The sequence below is a fragment of the Balaenoptera borealis genome, assembly GCF_965194805.1.
Source record: "Balaenoptera borealis genome assembly, chromosome: 19".
Lineage (NCBI taxonomy): Eukaryota > Metazoa > Chordata > Mammalia > Artiodactyla > Balaenopteridae > Balaenoptera > Balaenoptera borealis.
In genome coordinates this window covers 68,667,227-68,682,095 of record NC_138878.1, presented here as the reverse complement: position 1 = coordinate 68,682,095, position 14,869 = coordinate 68,667,227, and the positions used below count along the sequence as shown (strand labels likewise).

The 14,869-nt window shown below is 40.3% G+C and overlaps 2 protein-coding genes across 10 annotated transcripts in view; one reads left to right on the top strand and one right to left on the bottom strand.

Annotated features, from left to right (window-relative positions):
- The window catches only part of LOC309617268 (uncharacterized protein), a gene marked incomplete at its 5' end in the record, with an annotated part of 66,353 nt that overhangs the window by 17,721 nt on the left and 33,763 nt on the right, over positions 1-14,869 (bottom strand). The window lies entirely within an intron of this gene.
- LOC309617240 (zinc finger protein 587B-like) overlaps positions 1-14,869 on the top strand; it is a 141,188-nt gene that overhangs the window by 119,953 nt on the left and 6,366 nt on the right. For 8 of the 9 annotated variants that reach the window (XR_014237825.1, XR_014237826.1, XR_014237827.1 and 5 more), the window contains 2 exons: positions 8,714-8,804; positions 14,267-14,594. Coding sequence is in view for 3 of the 9 variants with exons in the window: in XM_082369141.1 (XP_082225267.1) it covers positions 14,562-14,594 (33 nt within the window). In the remaining 6 variants the exon portion in view is untranslated. The remainder of the gene's footprint in view (positions 1-8,713; positions 8,805-14,266; positions 14,595-14,869) is intronic. The other variant, XM_082369143.1, reaches the window with a different exon arrangement.

Sequence of the window (14,869 nt, the reverse complement as noted above, 5' to 3'; positions counted from 1 at the left end):
CACCAGGGAATTCCCAAGTTCTGTATATTTCAGTGATGTATTTATGGTTATATATGCTCTCAAAAGATGCTGAATTGTACATTAGAAAGAGTACATTTTGCAGTATATACTACACAAAATTAAGACAAAGGTCAGAGAGCTATTATTATTATTATTATTTTAAATAGGGTTGTCATGAAAGGACTCGAATGAAGACATTAGGCCGGTAACTTGAAAGGATTGCGCAGCAAGCACTCCATGTGGCTATTTGAGAACAAAGAAATTCAGGCAGAGAGATCTGAAATTATAAAGCTCTCTGGTGTTTGCTTAGGTAACATCAAAGTAGTCCCATTTGGTTTTGTTAAAAAACAGAATTCAGCCAAGTAAATTTTAAAGATCTTACTGGCTTTATTCAGTAATTCATGAATTGGGCAGCATCCCATCTAACGAATAGAAAGGAGCTCCGAAGAGCTATGAGAAAGTTATACTATAAAAGAGCTTATTGTTTGTGGTAAGGTTACCTTTCTTTAGGCGACGGCAGGCAGGGGTTTGTCAGGCAAATTACCTCACTAGTACTGACCAGGTTAATTCTAGATTGACTTATTTAAGATTCGGTTTCTAGGGGAGGCTGAAACTGTAATTAAGTTAGGTGTTAAGTCTTGGTTTGGTGAGTGCAGGTCAGTTCAAGTGACTCCATTTTGGGCCAGTTTTCTCTTTTTTTAAACAATTTTTAAAAATTAATTTTTATTTTATTTTTTAATATATTATTTATTTATTTATTTATTTGGTTGTGCTGGGTCTTAGTTGTGGCAGGCAGGCTCCTTAGTTGTGGCTCACCAGCTCCTTAGTTGCGGTATGTGGGCTCCTTAGTTGTGGCAGGTGGGCTCCCTAGTTGCAGTTAAAGGGCTCCTTAGTTGCAGCACGTGGGCTTTTTAGTTGCAGCAGGCGGGCTTCTTAGTTGCGGCCATGGGCTTCTTAGTTGCAGCACATGAACTCCTTAGTTGTGGCATGCGAACTCTTAGCTGCAGCATGCATGTGGGATCTAGTTCCCTGACCAGGGATTGAACCCAGGCCCCCCTGCATTGGGAGCATGTAGTCTTAACCACTGTGCCACCAGGGAAGTCCCTTTAATTTTTATTTTATATTGGGGTATAGTTGATTAACAATGTTGTATTAGTTTCAGGTGTACAGCAAAGTGGCTCAGTTATACATACACATGTATCCATTCTTTTTCAGATTCTTTTCCCATATAGGTTATTATAGAATATTGAGTAGAGTTCCCTGTGCTATATAGTAGGTCCTTGATGGTTATCTATTTTAAATATAGTAGTGTGTATATGTTAATCCCAAACTCCTAATTTATCCCTCCCCCCCACCCCCACCTTTCCCCTTTGGTAACCATAAGTTTGTTTTCAAAGTCTGTTTCTGTTTTGTAAATAAGTTCATTTGTATCATCTTTTTAGATTCCACATTTCAGTGATATCATATGATATTTGTCTTTCTCTGTCTGACTTCACTTAGTATGATAATCTCTGGGTCCATCCATGTTGCTGTAAATGGCATTATTTTGTTCTTTTTTTATGGCTGAGTAATATTCCATTATATGTTTACCACATTTTCTGTATCCATTCCTCTGTCATGGACATTTAGGTTGCTTCCATGTCTTGGCTATTGTAAACAGTGCTGCAGTGAACATTGGGGTACATGGGTGCATGTATCTCTTCTTTCTTCCTTCCTTCCTTCCTTCCCCCCTCCCTCCCTCCCTTCCTTCCTTTCTTCTTTTCTTCCTTCCTTCCTCGGCTTTCATGATCTCACTTCCCCCACCAGGAATTGAACACTTGCCATGGCAGGAATCCTAACCACTAGGCACCAGGGAACTCCCCTGCATGTATCTTCTCGAATTATGGTTTTCTCCAGATATATGTCCAGGAGTGGGTTTTTAAACAATTTTAGGGAGAATACATTTTGTGAAACAGAAGTTGTCTTCTCAAATTTACAATATTTTGATTTGACATCCGTAATGATAGGGCTTTGGGAGATCTTTTTTTTTCCTTATACACAAACCACACTTCAATTTTAGATGGATGCAGTATCGTCTCCATGGTATATCATAAGCTGTTTGCAGCAGATGTCATAATTCCTATTTATATTTCTGACTGAAACTCTCCTTATACCACAACCACCAATTAGGGGAGTGGAATTGCATCCTACCCCAGTGACTGTTGGCACAGTTTCACTTACTGCCTGGAGCGTATGCTGGCTTAAAGAGAGAAGACTTTCAGAATCACCAGCTCGGGTCTCAGATACATTCTCTGCTCTTTAGAGATGTAAAGTCCTGGGTTCGACCATCACTGTTCTAAGATTTCAGTGTTCGCATTGACTAAAAAGACTCCACATGGAGATTTCCTTTTTAGCCTTACCACCTTCACTTAGTTGGGGAACATTCGGAAAATCTAGGACATCTTCCCCTGAACTGTCTTAATAATTATAAATATTTCAGTACTTTCAGGGAAAAGAGCTCAGTCATTATAGATCTGTCATTTAAAACTTCCCAAACCCTGCTCACAAATTTCACCTGAACTCCTGTGCACATATGTTGTCCCCTGGACCAGCAGCCTTTTTCCATCTCCTGTTATTTTCCTCTCCAGATTGCAGTTCTTGGCTCAACATGTTTATTAAACTTTTGGCAAGGCCAGTAAAATCTTAATTGTTAGTTCATTAAGTTCCCCAGTATTACTCCCCTCTATCTTGATATTCTGCCCCTGCCCCCCTCAGAAAGAACAAAGAAATCACCATTTGAAAACACTTTCTGCTTTCTAACATAAAACAAATCATTTAACTCTAATGTCAGCTAAGGACCATGCCCCCATGTCTTAACTTCTCTGTGGACTGGTTCTTTATCAAATCTCATGACTGGTGACCTGTTTATTACTGCTCTCTCTCTGGCTCTTTTTAAACTAACATTATAAACACTTATACCTTCTAAAAATAGTTTTTTCTGGGACTTCCCTGGTGGCACAGTGGTTAAGACACTGCTCCCAGTGCAGGGAGCCCAGGTTCAATCCCTGGCCAGGGAGCTAGATCCCATAGATTTGCTCAGCTAATGCAATGCTCAAATCCTAACTTTTAAAAAAAGTTGAGTAAAAGCAGAAAATTAAATCTCAAAATAAAATTTCAAAATTAACATTGAGCAATTAATTCTTAATAATGGAAGTGAAATAATTCACCCACATGCATGCCGCAACTAAGAGTTCACATGTCACAACTGGGGAGCCTGCCTGCTGCAACTAAGACCCGGCACAACTAAATGAATGAATGAATGAATAATTTTAAAAAATAAAAATAGTTTTTTCTCTCTTAGTGATCCAGTACATTTCCTGTTCTACTGTCTCTTTCACCTTTTACAACTGAACTTGTAAAGAGCATTTTTTTTCTCTCTTCCGATTACCTCAGCTATGTAGCTCTACTTACTCAGGTTTGGTTTATTAGCCTCACACCTCCATCGTCATTAACAAACTCCTAAGTCCAATGGTAACTTCTAAGATTTTGTTTAAATGTCCTCTCAGAAGCTTTTGCCACAATTGACATTTTTATTCTTAATTTGAATTTGTTGGGTCCTCTTTTTCTCCCATCCCTTTAATATGGGACTGCCCAAGAGCTCAGTCATGTCTAAATTCTCAATCTTCACACACATTCTATTGTGATTTCATGCAGTGTCATGACTGTAAATAGCACTATAAGCCCCAAACTTGCAAGTGTACATCTCCATAACATACCTCACTTTGAAACTCCACAGTTATCTGTATAATAGACCTTTTCTTGGAATTCTAGTAGACATCACCAACTCAACATGTTAAAAAATATTTCTCCTGAGCTTCTTTCCAATCCTTCCTGGTCATAGCTTTCCCTGTCTCAGTTGGTGCCAATTCTATTCTTCCATTTGCTGAGACAGGCCAAAAATCTAGATATCCTTGATGCATTCTTTTTCTTACACCTCATATGCAGTCATAAGAAATCCTATTGGTTCTGCTCTCAAAATTTATCCAGAGTTCGACCACTTTCCATAACCACTTCTGCTGCCAGCCTGGTCAGAGCCAACATCCTTTCTTACCTGGATTTCTTCAACAGTAGTCTCTATGCTCCCACCCTTATTCTTCTGCAGTCTTTTCTCAGCTTACCAGACAACACGGCCTTTCAGCAGGTGAGATAGAAAATGTCAGTCTTTTGGTCAAAATTCTGTAATGACTACCATTTTCCTAAGAGAAAATTCAAAATCCTTACCAGGACCCTACGGAGCTTCATGTTCCTTTCTGACCTCTCTCTCTGTTTTGTTTGTTTATTTGTTTTTGTTGTTCTTGTTGTTTTGGCTGCGCCGCACTGCTTGTGGGATCTCAGTTCCCTGACCAGGGATTGAACCCAGGCCCCCTGAAGTGGAAGCGTGGAGTCCTACCCACTGGACCACCAGGGATTTCCCACTGACCTCCTCTCTTAAACTTTCTGCCTCACTCAACTGGTTTCATGTACATGGGCACCTGAGTTTGCCTGGGACATGACATGACCCTGGCTGTTTCTTTTGCTTGGATCATATGCCCAAAATATTCACATGGATTATTCCTTCACCTCTTTTCAAGTGTTGTCTAAAATATCCCAGTATTACTCCCCTCTATCTTGATATTCTGGTTTTCTTCAGATATATGCCCAGGAGTGGAATTGCTGGATCATATGATAGCTCTATTTTTAGTTTTTTAAGGAACCTCCATACTGTTCTCCATAGTGGCTGTACCATTCTATTGGGTTGGCCAAAAAGTTCGTTCCGGTTTTACAGAAAAACCCGAACGAACTTTTTGGCCAACTCAATACATTCCCACCAACAGTGTAGGAGGGTTCAATAACAGTCTGAGTTTGATGACCTGGTGGTAATAGAAGTGAAAACTTGGTGAGAACTATGAAATAACCCACAGAGTTGGGTTTTCTCTTTCCTACTTTACACCTCTGCCAGTATGGCTGACTAAGGTCAGCCTCTCCTGAGGTTGAAGGGATTCAGTATTTTTAATTTTGCTAAGGAAAAATGATGAGAAAGAATAATGTTATTAGAATCCAATGTGATATTATCTGAACGTGAGAGGTTTTGAGATATGTTACACTCCAGAATAAACGGATAACATTATAGCAAATGGAAAACAAACTCAACATGACTAATTATTAATATAAAAAATTTTTAAATAATAGTACAGAATATTAAAAAATCCTAGAAAAGTGAGGAGGGTGATAGGAAAAAACCCACAAGAACTAATCAAACAGCAACAAATGGACTGACTCACAGCTGAAATCATTTCATCTATAATCCTGCTCCATCTCCCTCCAGCAACTGCTTATGCTAAGACAAACTCCAAAAGTCGTGTCACTACATCCCTAAATACTTAAGTAAGGGAATTCCCTGGTGGTCCAATGGTTAGGACTCCACGCTTTCACTGCCGAGGGTGTGGGTTCAATCCCTGGTCAGGGAGCTAAGATCCCGCAAAACATGTGGTGTGGCCCCCCAAAAAAGAAAAATAAACCCTTAAGTACGTGTACCTAATAGACAAGGACTTTTTTTGTTTAACTTAATTGTAGTATTTTATCATATGTAACTATAAACAATAATTCCTCCATATTATCCAGTACCAAACAGTATTCAAATATTCCTGAATGTTTATATTTTGACAGGTTCATTTAAAGAATCATGAAATCATTTCTTATTTGTTATTATATTTTATATCTCTTGATTTTATAATTGTCTATGGATAACTCCCTTTTTAAAATTATTTATTTATTTTTGGCCACATTGCGTCTTCGTTGCTGTGTGCAGGCTTTCTTTTTAGTTGAGGTGAGCGGGGGCTATTCTTTGTTGCGGTGTGCAGGCCTCTCATTAAGATGGCTTCTCTTTTTGCGGAGCACAGGCTCTAGGTGCATGGGCTTCAGTAGTTGTGGCTCGTGGGCTCTAGATCGCAGGCTCAGTAGTTGTGGCGCACGGGCTTAGTTGCTCCATGGCATGTGGGATCTTCCCATACCAGGGCTCGAACCCATGGCCCCTGCATTGGCAGGCGGATTCTTAACCACTGCGCCACCAGGGAAGCCCAGTAACTCCCTTTTATACATTAATTTTTTTTGTTTGAAAGAGATCATATTCCATGTAGAATTTTCTGATACTCTGATTTGGTGTACTGCCTTCTCATGATGTCTTTTAATGTGACCTCCCATGCTTAATATTTCCTGCAAAAAGGTAGTTATTTTAGAGATGAGATCAGATTCAGAATTATTCATTTTTCTCTTTTGTAAGATTATGATCAATGTAGTCAGTGTGTCAACTGCACCTGAGTCACTCTCATCTAAGGGCTTTAGCAGCCATTGATGATTATTGCCTGTACCATCAATGTAGGTGATGGTTCTACCCTCCCTTTTCCTGTATTAGGTGGAACATGTTTTTTACAGACAAGAAAGGTATTGGAGGAGAAGTTCAGATAGAAAAAAATATGCAAAAGTATCTGGATTCTTTTTATCTCTCCTTTCTCAGTGTGATGATTTGATCCTTTGCTATTCTTCAAATAGAGGGTTTTTTTTTTTAGTAGTAGTAGTAGTAGTAGTAGTAAACGTAAAGGATTTTTACAAATTTATTCTTTAATCCATTGTAGATACAGTTGACCCTTAAACTGTGGGGGTTAGGGGTGCCAACCCCCTACATAGTCAAAAATTTGAGTGTAACTTTTGATTCCCCCAAAACGTAATTACTAATAGCCTACTGTTGACCAATACATATTTTCTATGTTGTATGTATTTTATACTTAAGGGTAGAGAAAAGAAAATGCTGTTGAGAAAATCATAAGGAAAAGAAAATACATTTACAGTATTGTACTGTATTTATGGATGGCCAACAGGCACATCCTTCTTCCACTGTTTGCCTTAGTTTCAGTGCCCGTATCATACAAGGGTCCATGTCGTAAAAGAAGTCAAAAGCAGTCTTGAATAGTCAGAACTCTTCGCCAGATTGTCTAATGTCAATTTGTTTTCAGGCCCTGATGCTTCTACATCACCTTCCTCATCGTCTGGCACTGGTTCGGAAGCACTCGTCTCCATCAAGTCGTCTTCGTGAATTCCTCTGGAGTGGTGTTCAGTTAGCTCTTGAATTTCTCCAAGATCCATATCTTGAAACCCTTCACCTTCACACCTTTTTTTTTTTTTTTTTTGTCATATCCACAATCTCTTTCATGATTTCCTTGATTGGCTTTGTTTTATTTATTTATTTATTTTAATTTATTTTATTTTTGGCTGCGTTGAGTCTTCATTGCTGCAGGCGGCCTTTCTCTAGTTGCAGCGAGTGGGGGCTACTCTTCATTGTGGTGCACAGGCTTCTCATTGCGGTGGCTTCTCTTGTTGCAGAGCACGGGCTCTAGACACACGGGCTTCAGTTGCGGCAGCACGCGGGCTCAGTAGTTGTGGCGCACGGACTTAGTTGCTCCGCGGCATGTGGGATCTTCCTGGACCAGGGCTCGAACCTGTGTCCCCTGCATTGGCAGGCGGATTCTTAACCACTGTGCCACCAGGGAAGCCCGATTGGCTTTGTTTTAAATCCTGTGAAGTCATCTGGACACAGTTTTCTCCAGTACGAATTTATTGTTTCAGGCTTTATGGCTTTCACAGCTTTTTCTATAGCAACAATAGCATCTTCAATGGTGTAATCCTTCCCAACTTCCATGATGATTTCTTTATCAGGATTCTCTTCCATAGCTTTGGTAATCTTTCCATATGAGGCTTACAGGTTGTTATGATCCCCTGATCTAGAGGCTGAATTAGAGGCATGTGTTTGGGGGCAAGTAGACCACTTTGAAGCCTTTGGTGTTGAACTCATTGGTTTCTGTGTGACCAGGGGCGTTGTCCAATTTAAAAGAACTCTGGGGCTTCCCTGATTATAGGATGCAGCATGATTTATTCAGTCTCCCATTGATAGATACTACGTTGATTAATCTTTGTTATTATAAAACAATCAATACCAAATAGCTCTGTTATTACAAAAGACTTGCTCTTGTTGTTAAATTAAAACAATTTGCTATGTGAGCAAATCAATTTTCTGGTAGATTCAAATAAAATCAGTCTCTAACGTACTTTCTAAATTGATGGAGTAATTTCTACTAACATTACTTTGCATATTATATTCATTCAGACTGGGTTGGGATCCTTGGAAATTCCTCACTCTTTATAACTTTGTAACTCAAACTGGGGCATGGGTTGAGACCTCTGTGGGTCAGTTGGTCTTTGCTAACAAGTTGGTTCTTTCTCTAAGGGGATCATCTACCAACGGCATGTTTTGGATTGAATGATGCTGGAAGTCAACATGTCTTCTGTTTACACAGAAAGGGCATGGAGCTTTCCCCCAGCATGACTTGCTTCCTGAGTAGTTTCTAGGCCATTAACCTTTGTCCCAGTACCTCTTTGGAGATCAAATTCTTAGCTCCATCCACTGAGTACATTGGCTTCTCCTATTTCCTCGACTGTATCCTGAAACTCCTGGTATATATTAACATTCCTGTGAGAGTAGCGAGGAGCAGAAACAGAAGTATGGGGGGGGAAACATATGCATATCTTCCTGGGATATTCCAGATAGATTGAGAGGAAATATCGTCAGTATCTGTGATATTGATGTAATGTGTTTGAGCCTTGCGGTCTGGGCTAATGACTCTATTGTCTTTGTTCTTTACAGATACAAGCAGTAAGTCCAATACATTCTCAGCAATAGACTTTCTTCTGGACCTTCCTATGAAGCCAGAGCCACATGCACCATCCTGATCCTGGTGAGCATGTTTGGCTTTTTTACTTATTCACTTCTATTTTGTCCTTTTAGATGGCCCTAGTTGTAAACCCAAGCTGTGGGCTGATGAAAACGTTTCTTCACTTGCGTCTTTGTATTTCTCAACATTTTGTCCCTTTGTGCTGATTAGCAGTGACAACCCTGTCTCTAAGTTCTCTTTGTCTGCTGTGTAAGGCAAACATCTTTTTTCCAAATATGGCCTCTGGGCTTTAAGTTCCCTCCAGGACATTCAATCGTGTATTTAATAAATTTTTCTTTTTATGTTTATAGTCTTATAAAGTATGCCAGTTAATCTGTTGGGAATTTTGCATCCACTATTGAATAACAATTGAAATAACTCATAGTAGTTGTAGGATACAAAAGAAACTGTCGAGGAAAGGGGAACCCTTCCAAGGCCGAAGAGTGGGCTCTTGTCTTACACTAGGAAGTGAACTGTCCGAGGAGACACACGTGCTGACAAAGCAAGAGACTTTATTGGGAAGTGATGCCCGGGCAGAGAGCAGCAGGGTGAGGGATCCCAGGAAGAACTGCTCTGCCACGTGGCTCACAGTCTCATGTTTTATGGTGACAGGGTTAGCTTCCAGGTTGTCTCTGGCCAGTCATCTCGCTTGGCCCATAGTCTGACTTAGGGTCCTTCCTGGTGGCTCACACATCTCTCAGCCAAGATGGATCCAGCGAGAAGGGCTCTGGGAGGTTGGTCGTCTCCTCCCTCTTTTGGCCCCTCCCGGTTAGTTTTCGGGTTAGCTTTCTGCTCCCGCACCTTGTTCCTTATCGGAACCTCCTGTTGTGAGACAGCTCAGGCAAGCGGGCCTGGCCAAGGCAGGTGGTTTTGGTCACCAGTTCCCTAATGAAACTATTGTGTAAATAATTATTCAAAGATGTCGCTCGAAAGTAACGTGTGGCTTTTTCAGGTTTTGGGAGTTTGATGGTAGAAATCCAATGCTGATTTGAAATTTTTTTTTTAAATAACCCCAGTTCTTTAATTATTAAGGGAAGGGCTCTGAATCTGGTTCTTTATCTTTTTTTTTTAATTGGAGTATAATTATTTTACAATGTTGTGTTTCTGCTGTACAAGGAATTGAGTCAGCTATATATATACATATACCCCCTCCCTCCCTCCCTGCCTCCCTCCTAGGTCCCACCCATCTAGGTCATCACAGAGCACCGAGCTGAGCTCCCTGTGCTATACTGCTGGTTCCCACTAGCTATCTGTTTTACACATGGTAGTGTATTTATGTCAAACCTAATCTCCCAGTTCATCCCACCATCCCCTTCCCCTTCTGTGTTCACACATCCATTGTCTATGTCTGCATCTCTATTTGTGCCCTGGAATTAGGTTCATCTGTACCATTTTTCTAGATTGCACATACATGCATTGATATACAATATTTGTTTTTCTCTTTCTGATTTCACTCTGTATGACAGACTCTGGGTCCATCCACATCTGTACAAATGACCCACTTTCGTTCCTTGTTATGGCTGCGTAATATTCCATTATATATATATATGTACCACATCTTCTTTATCCATTCATGGATAAAGTGTCAGTGGACACTTAGATTGTTTACATGTCCTGACTATTGTAAATAGTGCTGCAATGAACATTGGGGTACATGACTCTTATTGAATTATGGTTTTCTCAGGGTATATGCCCAGTAGTGGGATTGCTGGGTCATATGGTAGTTGTAGTTTTAGTATTTTAAGGGACCTCCATACTCTTCTCCATATAGTGTAGGAGGGTTCCCTTTTCTCCACACCCTCTCCAGCATTTATTGTTTGTAGGTTTTTTGATGATGGCCATTCTGACCACTATGAGGTGATACCTCATTGTAGTTTTGATTTGCATTTCTCTAATAATTAGTGATGTTGAGCATCTTTTCATGTGTTTGTTGGCCATCTGTATGTCTTCTTTGGAGAAATGTCTATTTAGGTCTTCTGCCCATTTTTGGATTGGATTGTTTGTTTTTTTGATATTGAGCTGCTTGAGCTGTTTGTATATTTGGGAGATTAATCCTTTGTCAGTTGCTTCATTTGCAAATATTTTCTCCCATTCTGAGGGTTGTCTTTTCGTCTTGCTTATGGTTTCCTTTGCTATGCAAAAGGTTTTAAGTTTTATTAGGTCCCATTTGTTTATTTTTGTTTTTATTCTCAATACTCTAGGAGGTGGGTCAAAAATTTAGGTCCTTAATCCATTTTGAATTTATTTTTGTGAATGGTGTTGGGGAGTATTCTAATTTCATTCTTTTACATGTAGCTGTCCAGTTTTCCCAGCACCTCTTATTGAAGAGGCTGTCTTTGCTCCATTGTATATTCTGGCCTCCTTTGTCATAGATTAGGTGACCATAGGTGTGTGGGTTTATCTCTGGACTTTCTATCCTATTCCATTGATCTATATTTCTGTTTTTGTGCCAGTACCATACTGTCTTGATTACCGTAGTAGCCCTGTAGTGTAGCCTGAGGTCAGGGAGTCTGATTCATTTTTTGTTCTAATTCTGTGAAAAATGCCGTTGCTAATTTGATAGGGATTGCACTGAATCTGTAGATTGTTTTGGGTAGTATAGTCATTTTTACAATATTGATTCTTCCAATCCAAGAACGTGGTATGTTTCCCCATCTGTTTGTGTCATCTTTGATTTCTTTCATCAGTGTCTTATAGTTTTCTGAGTACAGGTCTTTTACCTCCTTAGGTAAGTTTATTCCTAGGTCTTTTGTTCTTTTTGTTGCAATGGTAAATGGGAACGTTTCCTTTATTTCTATTTCTGTGCATTAATTTTGTATCATGCTACTTTACCAAATGCATTGATTAGCTCTAGTAGTTTTCTGGTGGCATCTTTAGGATTCTGTATGTACAGTATCATGTCATCTGCAAACAGTGACAGTTTTACTTCTTCTTTTCCAATTTGTATTCCTTTTATTTCTTTTTCTTCTCTGATTTCTGTGGCTAGGACTTCCAAAACTGTTGAATAATAGTGGCAAGAGTGGACATCCTTGTCTTTTTCCTGATCTTAGAGGAAATGCTTTCAGTTTTTCACCATTGAGAATGATGTTTGCTGTGGGTTTGTCATATATGATTGTTATTATGTTGAGGTAGGTTCCCTCTATGCCCACTTTCTGGAGAGTTATTATCATAAATGAGTTTTGAATTTTGTCAAAAGCTTTTTTTGCATCTATTGAGATGATCATATGGTTTTTATTCTTTAATTTGTTAATTGGGTGTATCACATTGATTGGTTTGTGTATATTGAAGAATCCTTGCATCCCTGGGATAAATCCCACTTGATCATGGTGTATGATCCTTTTAATGTGTTGTTGGATTCTGTTTACTAGTATTTTGTTGAGGATTTTTGCATCACTGTTCATCAGTGATATGGGTCTGTAATTTTCTTTTTTTGTGATACTTTTGTCTGGTTTTGGTATCAGGGTGATGGTAGCCTCGTAGAATGAGCTTGGGGAAGAGTTTGAAAAGGATAGGTGTTCTTCTCTAAATGTTTGTTGGAATTCGCCTGTGCAGCCACCTGGTCCTGGACTTTTGTTTGTTGGAAGATTTTTAATTACAGTTTCAATTTCATTACTTGTGATTGGTCTGTTTATATTTTCTAATTCTTCGTGGTTCAGTCTTGGAAAGTTGTATGTTTCCAAGAATTTGTCCATTTCTTCCAGGTTGTCCATTTTATTGGCATAGAGTTGCTTGTAGTAGTCTCTTATGATCCTTTTTATTTCTGCGGTGTCAGTTGGAATTTCTCCTTTCCATTTCTTTTTTTAAAATATTTATTTATTTTTGGCATACGGCCTTCTCTCTAGTTGTGACACGCTGGCTTGAGTGTGTGGCTCAGTAGTTGCAGCGTGCGAGCTTAGTTGCCCCACGGCATGTGGGATCCTAGTTCCCCAACCAGGGATCGAACCAGCATCCCCTGCATTGCAAGACGGATTCTTTATTTTAAAAAAATTATTTAATTTATTTTTTCGGCTGCATTGGGTCTTTGTTGCTGTGTGCAGGCTTTTCTCTAGTTGCAGCGAGCGGGAGCTACTCTTCGTTGCAGTGCTTGGGCTCTAGGCACACAGGCTTCAGTAGTTGTGGCCCGTGGGCTTAGTTGCTCCGTGGCATGTGGGATCTTCCTGGACCAGGGATCGAATCCCTGTCACCTGCATTGGCAGGCGCATTCTTAACCACTGCACCACCAGGGAAGCCCGTTTGTTCTTTAGTTCTTCTAGGTCCTTGTTAAACATTTCTTCTATTTTCTCGACTCACGATTTTGGATCATCTTTACTAACGTTATTCTGAATTCTTTTTCACGTAGGTTGCCTATTTTGTTTTCATTTATTTGGTCTTGTACTTTTTTACCTTGCTCCTTCATCTGTAACATATATTTTTTTGTCATTTCATTTTTTTTTTTTTTTTTTTTGATGAGTGGGGCTGTGTTCCTGTCTTGCTGGTTGTTTGGCCTGAGGCATCCAGCACTAGAGTTTGTAGGCTGTTGAGTAGAGCCAGGTCTTGGTGAGGAGCTCAGGTCTGACTCCTCATTTCTCAAAAGTTTCTGCTTTTAATCAGATAAGGGATGTTCTGGGAAGGTTTCTTTCTGCATGTGTTGATTCTCATCTGCCTCCAGCTCAAGATAATCCCTATGCCAATGTGGCATATTTTGGTCCCCTGCCTTTGTATCTGATAAATTCAGCAGAAACACTCTTTCTCATAGTAAGAGTTGCTTCTTTGCAGGAGAGTCTTATCATCTAATCAACTGAGGATCTGAATGTTTTCTCTATGGGATTTATCTAATGTATTCAGTCTTCAGAGGCTCTGTTTAAGCACTTAGTGGCTTACCTAGATGGTCCTTTGAATAGGGCTCCATTACCTGGAATATAAAACCTGTTGTTTCCCCAAGAAAATTATGAGCTTTGTAATGTTTTCTAAATCAAGATCCCAAAAGTTTTCCTTGGTGCAGTTATTGTACTTTTTCAAGAATTCACATATTTTGGAAATGTTCTTAGTGCTTATGAAGTCATGCAATGGTTTGTGCATGCACATGCACTTGTAGGGAGTGCTTGTCCCTTGTTACTTTACATGGTATTTTTAGTTAGAACTTCTTAGCGTCTTTCATACCAAATGATTTATATACATGTAGATTAGCAAATCACTGTCACTAAATCATTCTCACAGAGAGCCGGTGTGATCTTTGGCAGCTCAATTCAAGAGTAAATACCTCAAGGGAGTTCCCTGGTGGTCCATTGGTTAGGACTCTGTGCTTTCAATGCCAAGGGTGGGGGTTCCAGCCCTGGTTGGGGAACTAAGATCCCACAAGCTGCAAGCCATGGCCAAAAAAGTAAATACCTCAAAATATTCTTAAAGATTTTATATCTTCATCTATTTAAACTCATTAAGTAGATAAAATATACAGAGGAGTTTTATCCACTGCTTTAATTCAGTGTTTTATTTACTCTTTAATTCAGTGTTTTATTCACTGCTGTGAGAACTACATTGCCCAGAGGACCCTGAGCCAGCAAATTCACGTCAGCGTGGAGCCAATGAAGGTCCAGGACAGGGGCATTTCCATGCGTGCCATTGTGTCAGGGCGGGACTTCCGGCATTCTCCTAGTGGCAGTCTGTTTCCTACTCAGAGGTTCCAGAGCTCTGGGTCTGGTCTGAGGTGACCAAACTAAAGAGGAGACACGACCAAGAGGAATTGTTGTCCTTACTGCACAGCGTCGGATCTGAAGCATTGGGTTGCTCCACCCACAGACTCCGATGGCGGCGGCGGTGCTGAGGGACCCACCTCAGGTAAATGCTCATCCTCCAGGCCCTCACCACCCTCACTCCACCAGACACTAAAGCCCTGAGTGCGGGGCACTTGTTCCCGTGCCCGCAGCCCAGGCCCCGGTGTCCAGGATGGTGAGGCGGCCATGGGTGGGGCCCTGGGGCCCTGTTTCTGACAGACAGTGTGATGGCGCGTGGGAGAGGGTCACAGGTGAAGGGACCGGCAGGTGTATAGGTTTGGAGGTCGGAGGATTCGGGAAACCTGTTTCTTTAGGCAACAGAGAATTGAGATGGAGTGG